This window comes from Melanerpes formicivorus, unplaced genomic scaffold (genome assembly GCF_026170545.1).
Source record: "Melanerpes formicivorus ecotype bairdi unplaced genomic scaffold, bMelFor1.0.p_v2 SCAF_5, whole genome shotgun sequence".
Lineage (NCBI taxonomy): Eukaryota > Metazoa > Chordata > Aves > Piciformes > Picidae > Melanerpes > Melanerpes formicivorus.
The window spans coordinates 21,496,175-21,510,922 of NW_027142357.1; the positions used below are offsets into that span (position 1 = coordinate 21,496,175).

Consider the following 14,748-nt stretch of genomic DNA (forward strand, 5'->3'; position numbering starts at 1 on the left):
GCAAAAAGCCTGATGTTCTTTTGCATGAATATACATTGTGGAAAGGAACTTCTCATGTTCTGCCTTTTGCCTCAAGCATTAAGATGTGATTAAATGTGCAACCATTTTGAGCACAAGGCTTGTGCCATGATTGGATAAATGTGATGATATGCTGATTTCCTTCATTGCATTGGAATGCAAATAGATGCATTCTGCTTTTATATCTTAGGATACATTCAGGAAGGTTTTGCAAGATAGCTAAGGGTAAAAATTGTAAAATCTGTTTACAGCCTTATGATGTGGAAGTAACTAGACCGGGTGGTTTTGGAGAGAAAATACACAGAGCAAAATGTACTCAAACCAGACCCATGTTCAGTAACACCCTATTTCTTACCATTGTTTTTCTTATAAAATAACTGGCATGGAGTTGGCATGGTAACTGGCATTGGTAACTGCTTCTCATAAAGTATGAGTAGTCAAGTTTTTGGGACTTCTGATTTAAAAAACCTTTTGGGGTCTGTGTGACAGGGGAGTCCTGTCACCTTTAAGAACCATTACCACAGTGTTAGGGAAAGACGAAGGTGCGCCTTTCTCGTTTCTGCCAGAAAGCCAGATCTGGGTCTTTACTAGGGCAGACTGCAGAAAATTAAAAAGGTGAGGTGTTTAAATAACATCCTTCTGCTCCTGCTCTCTGGGGCACATGGAATTGTGTATATCTTGAATGCTATACTAGCAGATGTAGCTGAAGGTCATCAGTAGTAAAATAAAAGACAACTCTGTCTCCAGAAAAAGCTAAGCTAGGTATTTGGTGCACTGCACTATTTCCAGAAGGATGTGTGTATTGCCTTCTGTAGATAGGCAAGTGCAAAAAGTGGCGAACAGCACTAACTGTTCTGTAATTAGAAATTAATAAGGAACAGTGTCATGGTTCCAAAAAGAGTTTTGCAGTTATATTTTAAATAAGTGAGGTCTACACATCTGCCTCTCTACAGGAATTTGGGAAAAAAATGTGTTTAGCCTCTGAATTACCTGAATGTGGAGGACAGTGAGGCACTTCCATGTTACTGAAATGTTTAACAGCTCATTAATGCTATCATTTTTGCTTAGAAAAGTGAATCTTATTTGCCATACGTTCAGGTCACTGAAGTCTTCTGTGGAGCTGAGTTAAAAACTGTTGTTTTAAATCTACCCAGGATTCCATCCCAAACAGTCAGTTCCAGAGACATTAACAGGAATAGCTTAAATAGTTGAGATAGTAAGAGTAATAACTGTACTAGTAATCCTGATTTTTTCACTAACAAATGGATTTTGAATGTGGTTGAGATCATGTGCTGTACCATGTACAAATTGCAGTAATTTGTTATGTGTGTATACCCTGGTGTCCCACACTATGTCTTTTTTGTGGGTTTTGTTTGGTTGGTTTGGTTTTTTTTAATAAACTGGACATTGAAATAAAATACTAAATTTGTAAGTTGTCCCAGCTCCGTGTTGTTTTGACTAGCTGTGAATAAGGAAGTAAAAAGGTTCCGAAAATGTTCATTCTCTTCCTTGTCAGTATACAAAATTAAACTTGTAAAGAGATTGCAGAAGTGAAAGAATCAGTGATGAATAATAAATTCTTCTTTACCGAGTAACTAACATCTACATATAGCAAGCACATCAGTGCCTAGAAGACAGTAATTTATGTTTTGTGTCCCTGTGCTGGAGCCTGCTTTACATCGAGCTTTGGGAAATGTGGGCAGCTTCTGCATTCTGATGTGAGTTCTCTGTCAGGCTGGTTTGGGCTAATCTTCAATGGATGGGATTTACAGTTGCCCTGTTCATCTGAGTAAGCAAACATTCTCCTGGGAAGCTGATGCATGCTATTGTTGGCTGAGAATGTTAAATTATCTGTATCCTGCTTTGAAAGAGTGAGGACAAATAGTTCTGTCAGCAGCTTAATTTATTCTTCAGTCTTTGTGACTCTGATGTATACTGAAATAAGCTTTAACCACCAACAATATATACAAGAACAGCAATAATGATACAGTGCTTGATATTTTTGTGGTAGTCATGATTTTTTCACTCACTAAATTGTCCAGGCTTTCTTTGTCATAGCTGATGTTAATACTGTCTTTCTTCCATGGCCATGGTAATATTGGCAAAGGCTTATTAAGTTTTTCCTCCAACAAACTGCTTTTGCTTGTAGATTACAATGTTCTGAGCTGCTTTTGTGTTGGATGCAGTTTAAATGCTAGCAATTCAGATTCATTTTTTATTCCCTGGTGCTCATGTGATTAATGTAGAATGTGTTTTGTAATGTATGTTAATTTGCCTTTATAAGGTTGAAGGCTTTAATAGTTTTCTTTATTAGCTGAAGTTATGATTCAGTTTAGTTCCCACTTTGGAAGGAGCATTTCAGTTTTTGAAACTATAAACCCCAAATTGGAACTGAGTATTTTTTAACTTGTTTCCCTTTCCATGTGAAATACTTACTGAGAGGGATACAATCCTAGCATAAGGAACTATCAGTGCTCTGTATTTTGACTAAAGCTGATGGGAGAAGTTACATTTGTATAGCCACCACATACAATGTAAAATAAGTTGCTCCTTATTTTTGTAGAGATACAAGAAGTTTCAGTTCCATGCTATTAGATTTGCTTCATAGCATCAGAGAAATAACATAATTTGTGCTCTACTTTATTTTCTTGTGTAAAATGGGAATCCTGTAGCCACGCTATCAGGAAAAATAGGTAGAATATTCTCAACTTCCGTGATGCTGTGATCATTGGAAATGATACACAAGCAGTCTTCTAGTAGTAGCATAGCAAATGATAACCAGTAATGAAATTTCAAATATTTTAAATGCTAGGAACAGTGTTAAGACTTCTTACCTATTGTTTACCTTTTCTTCCCAAGTCATCTGGCACTCAGAAATTAATTTTGGTCCTAGGCTAGTATTGCTGTATTGCTCAAGATATCCCTTCTTATGCTAGCTTGTAAGAAGAATATTGGAAAGTCATTTACTATGTGGTTGGAATGAATCAAGCTAGAACAAAATGGATCTGAATGGGAATATGGAATTCAAACTAATTGTAGCACTAATTGATAATGTAATTCAAGGATGCGTATTCATTCTTATGTTGCTGAACTTTCTGCCAATTTTATCACTGCCATGAGAGTTTGGGAGGTTGGACTGATGTCCAGTCACAATTTTAGGCTTGTATATGGAGGCCTGCAGAATTGTTGTCTCTCCAGCAAGTTGAATCTTGACACTACAATCTGTTATGTCATTGTGATAGAAACTATGAATGCAGTTGCCAAATAATATTTGCAGTCCTAAAAATTCCCCCATATAAAGAAAAGGGAGGCAAATAAAGAAGACACTTTAACTGTCTGTTTGTAAACAACAGGACTTTGAGATAGTATGAATCCGGAAGAATAAAGTGTGTTCCTTGAAGAACAAAGCACATGAGGAAAAATCTATACTTGATTGTAAAATAAAGTCAGAAGAAAAAGAGAAGTTTATTTATTCTCTCAAGGGTAAAGTCTCATTGAATCTCGCAGCAAATAAACAGGGCACAAAGTCTGGAGTTGCTTTGTTTCTTGGTAGCTATACAGTACTCAGATTCCTAAGTTATGTATTCAAGTCTCCAGGGTAAGCACGATTTGATGAACTTCCTTCCTTCTTGTCTTCAAGTAATTCTTTTCCTTCCCAGGGTAATGCTGAAAGTTGGGATGGATGGTCTCTTGCATATGTTGACATTGTTCATTCACATTAGTTTATTTTAGTGCTTTATTTTAATGGTAGAAAAACTTTAATGTCCATGTTTATGAAGTGTATCTTCAACACACACTTCAAAAAGCATTTTTGTTGCATAGAGCTGGGAGTCAAACTTGGTCAGAAATACAGGAGATGCCTTAAGCGGGACTTGAGATGCACTCAGAGGCATTCATCGTCTTGCATTGTCTCTCTGAATTTGGGTGGGAATATCCTTGCTGTTTGAAAAGGTCTTAATGTTATTGATATCTCTTTGTGTGATCTCTTCAGATCTGCTGCTGTTTCTGTCATTTTTTCATGGGTTCCTGCAGTGACCCAGCGAGGCTGGGATTATTGGCAAAACATATATGAATATTTTTTGCAGTATTGATCAGTTTCCTATAATCTTCCTTCCGTAGCCATCTAGTTTATTTTTAAGTTACAGTTGAATGTCAGGTGAACTCCCCTCATTATTTTTGTGTTGACCTATTGCAGTGTTTTCATTAACTTTTACAAGCTGCAGCATTTCCAAGAGCAGCTTAAGCTGCCCACTGCCAAAGGAAGAAAACCATAAGCTTTGCCAAAGGGGACTATGGTTTGATGGGACAAAATAGGATAATAATTTCCCTCACTCCCCACTGATGGGCATACTTTAATGTTTTTGCTACAAATGGTTGACAGCTGAGGCACAAATTCCCATTGTTGCGTTGTGAGCACTTACCAGACAGAGTTCTATATGTGTATGTATATAACTATTCATCAGCAAAATATTTTGTGTATTGCACACCTGTCCTTGTGAATTGAAACAAAACAAAACAATAAAGTAGACAAGAATATCATCTAGAGAAACACCTTTTGTTTCCATCCTGATGAAGACACATTTTTAACAGAGCAATTCTGGCACCTGTGACTCTCAGCGATTGCTTATCTTTGTTCTGTTTTTTTTTCCCCCTTTATGTTTTTGTCTCCTCACTGGCCTTTTATAACGGCCCTTAGTTTGGTTGCAGGAGAGATTTTTCCTCTGTTGAAGGTTGTTCAGGCCCACAAGGTCAAAGGGGATATAAAGGGGATATAAAGCTTTACCACACTCTTTGATGAACAGTTCTAGCATATTCCAAAAGGTGGGAAAGATTTGATTGTGATAAAGTGAAAATCTTCTGAAGATTTGAGTATAGTGACTTGGCATACCTTTGTAAAAATGTGCTTACTTCAGTTCTGCAGTGTTTTGTGAGATGGGGAGAAAAAAAAACCCAAAACATTTTAGCAAAATAGGACTTGGAGTGTATCAAGAATTAGGGTGGGACCAGCAACTGAATGAGTAACACATACTCTCTATTAACACACTGATGCTGTGGGGCAGACACTGGGGAAGTCTCAGACTGGGCTCACTGGCAAATGGGAACTGAATTCAGGAGATGGATTTTGGAACTGAATTCAGGAACTCATGGATTAGGATTAAGGCAGAATGGACAGTCTTCCTCAGGTGTCAGCCACGGAAGTGAGCCTGACCACTATGATCTCTCAGTTTTATACCAAATATGGCATCTATGGAGTGGGATACCTGTTGGTCAGTGTAGCGTCACCTGAATTGTTGGCTCCTCCCCACAGGTGTGGCCTTTTACTCTTCACCTTCAATGTAATACACAAGAAGGAAAGAAAAAATACTATCTAATTTATGAAATACTGAAAGCCTACTATTCAGCCTGAATACTACAAGAAGGAATGACAAAAAAGATTGTGTGACCAATATAAAGAACTTAAACTAACATGCTCATGAAAGCAAATGCAGACAAATATATATTGTGTCTTGATGTATTTGTTCCATGTTCATATTATGCCTGTATCACTTTTAGGGAATTCACAATGCTTTCTTATCTCAGATGTTTGGGACAACTACTGAAAATCATAATCCAGCTTCTCCTCTAGTGCAGGTTCTAGCACTTGTGCTAGCTCATGATCAACTAAACTAAAATGATGATTTGGCTGCAAGCTAACCTGTGTTACATATTAATTTTTCTGTTGGGTTTTGTGCACTTCTGTAGGAGTAGAAGGGAAAGCTTGAGGAGACTTTGTGTGACAGATTGTGCACTCCAGTCAGGATGCTGTAGTGTGAGGGTTTTAGAGTATGTGATGTTGAGGATCCTGAGGGATTGCTGCTGCCAAAAAAAGATGATCCGATTTCTCTTTCACTGCCCCTTTTGTTTCTGCCTCTTTGCTTACAGTCTTTGCTATTTGACCTCAGGATAGACTGATTTAACCCACAAATCTTGCAAAAGTTCAGAAAAGGTAAAAAGACTAGTTTTAATTCCAGGGTGCTGGGTTGCATTTGCTCCCTGTACCACCGAGTAGGTTCCAATACAGATCTGTGATCAAGATTGTCTCTTCGCAGGGTAACAAACTAATAGATTGTCTCAGTTGTCTTATCTTAGCCTCTGGCTGTGCCAGATTCATAGCCTAAAAAGCCATAGCTATGTAATGTCAAGTTTTATTCCTTTACTTTTTCTAGTGTACTTTTGCTTTCTATTAAAGGGAGTTGAATATGATAAAATATTAGCTGTCTCCTAAAAGCTTTGTATACACATTTTAATGAACATGTACACATTTTAATGAACATGCTCTGGAAAAGACACTAGAAAATCTGAACAGAAGCAGCCCCATACTACTATCAAGTCTGCTATGATAAGTTTCTATTACAAAATAAATTTCAGCTAATATATTTCCATCCAATATGTGATATTAGAGTTACACAGGTTTATGATGAATGAAGAGGTATTTGCACTGGTCTTGTTCTGTCCTGCACTGAGGGTACATATCCTCTCTATGTGATTGAGTTTTTGTGGCTTTAACCAGAACTGATACTGAGCAAAGCCACTGTTAAATCAAAATTTGTTCAGATTGATTTGCTAAGTAATACAAGGGTTAAACACACCCACCAATTTAAAAAAATTAAAAAAAGTCCTAGATAACAGCACATCTTTGGAGGCTGAATAGGTTAGGTACTTTGCACTAGCTGAAATTATGATTTCTTTCCTGAGAACAGGTGTGCTGATGTTGATCAGTCTGATTGAAACAGAGTATAGGTCTAAACTTTTGTTTTTCCTCCTTCAGACACCTTTTAAGAAAACAATTTAACGCGATACATTATTTTGCAGTAACTTTTCTTACTTTATTTTCCTTTGTTTATTGCTTATTAAAAGACAATCTGTTTAAAAGCTTGAAAAGCACTCAGTAAAGCTTTCTCCCATAATTCTCTGCCACAATCATTAAGCTCCATTAAAATAATTCCAGTTAGAATAAGTCTTCAGAACAATTGAAAATGGGTGCAGAAGAGATCCTGATTTGTGTGCAGTACAGTGTGTGAGTGTGTCTGTAAACTGTTCTGTTCTGTCTGAAGAGCGTGGTTTTGGTTGTGGTTGACGTCCTCTCACAGATTTGTGTATAGCTGTTGGGAAGATGCATGTGCTGATAAAAAAAATCCTGCTCTTTGAAGGATAATATATTATGCCCCAAAGCACCAGGAAAATTGCCTGCTAAATTACCTTGTATCTGTGTTAATCCCTGATGATACAGACAGTAAGAGCCCACACATTATGCTTGGGCTGATTGCAGCTGAATAAGAAATTGCTGTGCTACTGCTTCTGTTGACTTCTTCTTGGTCTTCCCTCCCTAACAAACACAAGCTTCTTGTACCAAGCTTTGAGGCAGCTAGAGCTAAATTTGGGGCATTAAAAGCCTGGTATGGGATGGCAAATACTGCAGAATTTGGCCCTCTTCTTGGTTAGTAAGGACTACAAAATATGGAGAAACTGAGTAGGGGACACTTCAGTTGTGTGGGAAGAAAGGTACAGCAATGTGCCTAGGTTTGGATACTTCATTCTTTCCTCTGGTTTAGACTTTGTGCAAAGGGGAATTTAGAGGGTGTTTTGGGAGTGAAGGAAGTGAGATAAAGAGTGCAGATACCAAAATACCTGCGCATCTATGCACAAGGTTGCTGGGGGAGGGGAGCCTCAGTCCATTCCACTGCTACCAGTTTGATGCCAGTGCCAGAAATAGATGTATAGAACCTGAAGAGGGATAACAGTTAAGCAGGAAATCAGCACAAAGGAATTCCAGCTACTTCAGCCAGTAAGTCAGTGTCATTGGGGGGCAAATTTAAATGCCTGTATGCAAACACATGTAGCTTGGGGAATAAACAAGAGGAATTAAACACGCACACACCTGCAGAGCTGTGATCCTCCTGGCATCACAGAGATGTGGTGAGATAGCTCCTATGGATGCAGTGTTGGAATGGAAGGATACAGGACCTATAGGAAGTACAGGCAGGGGAGAATAGGAGATGTTGTTGCTCTCTCTGTCAGTGACCAGCTGGACTGCATGGATCGCCAGCTGGTAATGGATGAGGAGCTGAGTGAGAAAGAGCTAGCTGTGATCTTATAGGGAGGGAAGAGACGGGTGACATTATAGTGTCGGATCTGCTATAGCCCACCTGATCAGACAGACTGAGAGGATGAGGCCCTCTATGGGCAGATAAGAGTAGTCCCTGAGTAGCTGCGGTACTCAGGGAGAATTCTGCCACCTCAATACCTGTTGCAGGGACAACACAGCAGGGCATAAGCAATCCAGGAGGTTCCTGAAATGTTTTGGTGGTAATTTCCTTGGACTTCAGGAGAGCAGACTTTGGCCTCTTCAGTGATCTGCTTGGTAGAGTACCATGAGGAAAGATGGGTCCAAGAAAGCTGGTTAATATTCAAGGCTTCTTCCTTCAAGCTCAGGACCAGTGCATTCCAAATTGAGGACATAAGGCAAAAATGCCAGGAGGCCTGCCTGGGTGAATAAGGAGCTCCAAGACAAATTCAAACAGGGGCAGCATACAAAGGGTGGAAGAAAGGACAGGTAATCTGAGAAGAATACAGTGGAATTGTCCCAGCAGCCAGGGATCAGATTAAGAAAGCCAAAGCCCTGGTAGAATTAAATCTGGCCAGGGACATCAAGAAAAGCTTCTGTAGGTATGTTAATGATGAAAATAAGACCAGGGGAAGATGTGGACCCTCGCTGGAAGGAAATTAAGGATCTGGTTACCTGGGATATGGAGAAGGCTGATGTACTCGAATTTTTCACTCAGTCTTCCCTGACAAATGCTCCAGCTATACTGCCTAAGTCACAGAAGTCAAAGGCAGAGACCAAGAGAATGAAGAACCACCCACTGTAGGAGAAGATTGGATTTGAGACCATCTAGGGAAACAGAAAGTGCAGAAATCCATGGGACCTGATGAGATGCATCCACAGATCCTGAGTGAACTGGCTGATGAAGTCACTAAGGCACTATCCAACATGTTTGAGAAATCATAGCAATCTGATGAAGCTCCCACTGACTAGAAAAGGGAAAGCATAGCCCCCATTTTCAGAAAGGCTTGGCCAGTTTGGTGGCCTTTTATGACAGATTTACAGCACTGGTGGATAAGGGTAGAGCAACAAATTCCATCTATTTGGACTCGTGCAGAACATGTGACACTGTCCTGCATGACATCCTTGTCTCTAAATTGGAGAGACATGGACTTGACAGATGGGCCCTCAACGGGCAATTTGTGTCTTGATACCCAAGCAGAGAACAGTGATGAGTGGTGTTTCCCAGGGGTCAGTATTGTGGCTGTTTAACATCTTTGTCAGTGAGATGGACAGTGGGATTAGCATTTTGTCAGGCTCTGAAAAAAGAGAGATGTCATCAGAAGAGGTTTGATTTTCAGATTTAGTTGCTGGATATTCCTATTAAGCCTTGTTAGACGTTTTGATCTGCCCTTTGCCCAGCTAGTTTGGTGTAGTGCATGCCTGCCTACCTTCTCAGTCTGCACACAACTGCATCTTTCTTTTTTTTTTTAATAAGGATAATTTAACTTTTGAAGTATTTTTAATGTCTTTATACAACATAAAACATTTTAGAAGAACAATTAAAGCTCTCAAGATTTGTGTCCCAAGGACAACCTTATCTGTGTATCTTAAAGTAAGGAAGCTTCCTTCTGTTTCATGGATTAGATGGGTTATTTCATAGCTAGCTCATGTCATCTACTTGACCTTCTTGTTCCTGAGCAGTTTTAAACTGTATCTGAACTGTATTTCCCTAAATTAATTTTGCATAGCTTAACTTTTTCCAGTGGCTCAAGGATGACCCCTGAGGTCAGATATTATCTCAGTATGCCAGTGACTTTGCCAGCAAACTAATGAATACATCTGGAATAAAAAGAACAGTAAATTGCCAATTAACCAAAACACTGATGATAAACTACAGATGACTGTGTAATGGTGGATACTTTATTTTGGTAGGTCAGGCGAGTACCAGGTTCCAGTGGTCACCTCCATAAAACAGAAGATGGGGACTGGGAATGGAGTGATGATGAAATGGATGAGAAGAGCGAGGAAGGCAAAGCTGCTGTTTCTCAGGAGAAGGTGACTTCTATTTGTGCCAAAACATTTACACTTTGCAAGTTACTTTGTCTTAATGCTGTTGATAGCATTTCTGAATCTCTAATGCATAAAGCTGTATAGCTCATACCTCACTGCCTTTGTTTTCCAGTCACGAAGGGTAAAAGAAGAGGAGAACGCAGAGGTAAAAATTTCTTCATCAGTACATCTTTTCTTCCATGTGTTCAAGTGAAGGGATTTATTTTTCATTTCTGTTGTTAAAAAATGTGAATGGAGTCAGGAGTGTTGCTCTGCAGCCTTGTGTGGAAAGTACTTGTGAGGACAGAGCTGTATGCAGTTGGCCCTGTAACAACTGACTTGAGCACACAGTTGATGAAACAGATAGGAAATATAAAGGCATGTTACCATTGTGCCCAGGAGAATTGGTTAAGATAGGTAACTGGTTTTAATGAGTCTTCATAACTAGATCACACTAATTGCTGTCTTTTTTGACAGAATAGTGACAGCTATTTCAGAGTGGCCAGAAGATCTCCAAATAAGTTGTCATTCTTAGGATTTAGACCACAACATGCTTCATTCCATGTACAGTAAAACGGTTCAGTAGCATGGTATATTAGATGAAAGCAGAGGAATAAAATGACATACTGAGTTTCATGGCCCTGTGCTGAGAGTGTAGGAAGCGTTGCTGCTATAAATAATTGCTTAATAGAATTACTGGCTTACAGCCAAAGTGCTTTTAAAAATGTCTCTTCCTTGGGTGGATGACCCTTGCCACTTCCGCTGCAATTTCAGATTCTCTGATTTTCACTGGTGTCATAGAAGTCTTCTAAAATACTAACAGCCTCCTGCCAGGTTTGGTACTGTTAGCCCCTGTGATGACCCCAGTCTTTACATTGCAGAGCTAGTTCATGAAGCACTTCACTATGTGAGATGTCTTATGTAAGATGAGTATTAAAAAAAAAAAAGAGGAATGTCACCAATCAGCCTTCTTATGTCTTAGAAATGGAAAGTTCTGAATTTTGTGACTCCATTTATACAGGTAACTTTTGTTATGAGTTGTTTAGTTAGAGAAGGAGGAAAAAGCCTGTGCTTGGCCTTCTGCTGATTATCATCTTCCTAAGTGCTCCAGAAGATGACTTGGAACTGAGACTAGCTTGTGACTATTGGTGTGTGCCTGCTGGTCTTTGCAAGGACTTGACTGTAACCTTTGAACAGACTTCTGTGAATGGTGACAGTATGCCAAGTAGGATATGAAATCATAGTAAGGTAGAGGACCCTGAGGTACTCTGTATGTAGGAGACACTTTTGCTTGAGACATATAAATGTTAGTTGAGGACTGTGGCCTCATAATGTGAGGGAGGCATGATAGTGTGAAAGCTATCCATATTTCTGGATTTTATCTGTGAAAGACTTTCTCTAAGCAATGATGCCCACTTGGATATGCTACTAGTTATTTGCAGATGGGCAGATGCAAGACTTCTGTTAGCAACCAAAGCTGTTACACAAAAATAATGTGAGTAGTAGCATGCAAGTGTCACTGTGTGCATATTATTTAATATGTTATTGGAGCTTTGATGCTAAGGTGGATTAAAAGCTCTTGCACTTAGTCCTTTAATGCTGGCCTTATCATTTGTGTCTCTGTAATTGCAATACAGCAGTTCTACTGGTATCAGCTATATTTTAAACTGTGTTACTAAAAGTCTTTAAATGTTTTTTTGAGAGTTGAGAGTATCTGTAAAATACTCAAAATGCTGGCATGGCAAGTATTTTGTTTGGGTTTTTTCCCTTTGGCATCCTTTATAAGACTTTTGCTTTTGTTCTTTAATAGTCTCAGCCTGCTGTTAGTGACGAATATAATGAAGTTCCATGTGCAGTGAATCTTGTTTTAAGGTTAAGGTAAGAGATTCTTCTACATATTTTAGTCTTCATTTTCGGTTGGCTGTATTATTCTTGATCACCCTTACTGCTTTCATAATATTAACATAAAAAAAGTGTTAACCTCTTTAAATATCCTAGTATGACCAGTGTGAATAGTGTTTCTGTGACTAATTGTTGTCTTTTAATTGCTTACTGAAATAGTATAAAATGAGAAGCAGAATATGAATGTGACTTCAGGCTAAGTGTACCCTTCATTAAGTATTTTCTTCCCTTTTTTTTCCTTGCAATGCAGGATCACATTGTGAGATTTTTAATGAATTTCTTTCACACTTCAGCAGTCAGCCTCTGACAGAAATAAACCATAGCTGCATTATAAGTTGCCTACTCAGAACATTTTTCACTGGCAAGTTTGATCAGTCACTGTTGAGAAGTGACAGATATTTCAGAAGTTGGATACAAACATGCTGCTGATTTAAATGCATACATAGTGAACATGAGTTGGATTACTGTTAATTAAAAGCACACTATAACAAAGATTTTACTTGTTGTACTATGTGGTCTAATTCTTGGGTAATTTTTTTTTTTCATCAGAAGCTTCAGTGACATTTTATATATTTACAGCCATTTTCCTTAAATCACTAACTTAGTTTAAAAACTTGTTGCTTCTCACTTCAGTATTTGCTTGCATCCAGTTTGAAGTGACAGGATATTTGTCAAAGATTTTAACACCCTAATTACTGCTATGGGGGAAAGATAAATGTTACGGGGCTTTTATGGTAACAGAAAGATTAAAAGTCAGATAGAGAAATATTTACAAAATTGCAACCAGTATGTTACAAACAAATATCAGATTTATGCATAAGAATTAGCTTTAAAAAAATAGCGTGAAAAACTGTTAATAATCAACAAAAAAACCCCACTTGTTCACAGAATGATTGCCAAGTTCCAAAATCTATATTCTTTCATTTTCTTTGACTACTTTGCTAGTGATAGCTGCAAAAAATTGTGTGGCTGCTAAAGATTGTTTACTGAAGAGAGAAGTAATAAATTTTATTGTGGGGAGAGAAAAGATTTAGAGATTATTTGAAATGGCTTTAGTTGTCCAATTTACGTAACTGCTCTGTTACGCTGTCAATATTTTTTTTCATCTCGCTGCTGACAAACAGGTGGAGGAAACTATTTGCAAACCAGACCAATTTATACTGCTGTATGATGTACTTGTGAAGTGGTTATATTTGAATTACGATGAAACCTGCAGAGTGGTTAGCTCCTACCCAGTTACTTGCAGTGTTGGCAAATCCATTTTAGTCCTGCAAATACAGTGAAATGTCAGGGATTATGCTTTTAGTTTTCTGCAGCTCTTAAACCAGAAGTCAAGGAAGATTGATACCAGGAGGCTTGAGTTTCTGAACTCTTATTTGCATAGTGAATTTTTTTTAAGAATCCTCTTAATTCATGGATGAAAAACTTCCCTTCCCTCCCTTAAAGCAAATCTATAGTAACCATATTAGTGTGTTACAATTACGAAGATTTAGATAGTTTCTTCCCTCTCTACCAATAACAATTTCAGTTCCATGAACCAGAAAGTTTCCTTTGAACAGCAGATAGCCTCTGGGGTCTGGCAACCCTGTTAGCAGTCCCAGAAAACCCCAAAACTCTGATGGATAATTTTGCAGAGTGAATATTATTAATTTAAGGTGGCCAACTTTCAAGGGAATAATGTTCTGTGGTGGAAACCTGAGCATATAAATAGCACTAGATATAGCACTCTACATAGTCTACACTGTGTGTATGACTGTGGGGTTATAGAGGAGTCTGGGGCATACCGAGCAGTGCTCTTTTCCTTCAGTTGGGACTTCGTGAACCATGGCTACAAGCTCCCTATGCCTCTGCCCAGTGGTGTAGGTTCAGAGTTAGTACTTGAGAATTTCTTTGTAATTGCTAAGTTAAAGGGAAAGGTTATTTTGTTTATGGAACATTCACAGAAATTCAGGGCAGCCTCTGGCTGTACCTCTGATGGCATTTGAGTAGTTGTGCTTCTTCTTCACTGCTCACCTGGGGAGAGGAAAAGTGAGGCTGCTGAGAGCATGACAGAGCTGTGCAGTCTGCTGAGTACTTGTCAAGAATTATGTTTGAATATCTTGTTCTTTGGTAGATTAACAGAAGCTTTATTTGGAGAAAGAAACTCTTAATTATTCGTTAACTTTTAACAAAATACATCTGTTCCATTATCTCAGCTCATTTGTCTGTCAGTGACAAGTATCTGGCAGTATGTTTTGTTAAAAGCTTTTCCTCTTTGATCTTACTGTAGGCACATGATTAGTGGCCCTGGCCTGGCAGTGAGTGGTTTCACCCGAGGGTAGAGGACTCCTGAGATCTCCTTCTGTGAGTTCAGGTCTAGCTGCACTGAGCAAATTCAGAAAAACCAACTCTGGAGAAGTAGCAGCTGTGGTGACAGTCTGAAAATAGATATTAGTAATGTAGGATGTAAACCTGGAGGCCCTTGTTCATTCACAGTCACTCCTGAGTTACAGAGGAAGCTGCCCTCTCCATTTTAGCTGTACACAACTGTCCTTATGCTGGGGTCATTGCAGGGTGAATGAGCTTATGTTTAGGGCAGTTGCATATGGAGAAAGATGCTCTGGCCCTTAACTGCTCTCTTTCATTTTAATTAACTTACTGAGTAAATTGTTTTGGATCATCTGAAAGTAAAAATACTGCTAATGTTGGCATTT

General features: G+C 38.7%; 1 protein-coding gene across 2 annotated transcripts in view; it reads left to right on the forward strand.

Moving 5' to 3' along the window:
- Window positions 1-14,748, forward strand: part of STK39 (serine/threonine kinase 39) — a 97,727-nt gene that overhangs the window by 45,858 nt on the left and 37,121 nt on the right. For both annotated transcript variants that reach the window (XM_068138694.1, XM_068138695.1), the window contains 3 exons: window positions 10,037-10,159; window positions 10,287-10,319; window positions 11,964-12,031. In XM_068138694.1, the coding sequence (XP_067994795.1) occupies window positions 10,037-10,159; window positions 10,287-10,319; window positions 11,964-12,031 (224 nt within the window). The remainder of the gene's footprint in view (window positions 1-10,036; window positions 10,160-10,286; window positions 10,320-11,963; window positions 12,032-14,748) is intronic.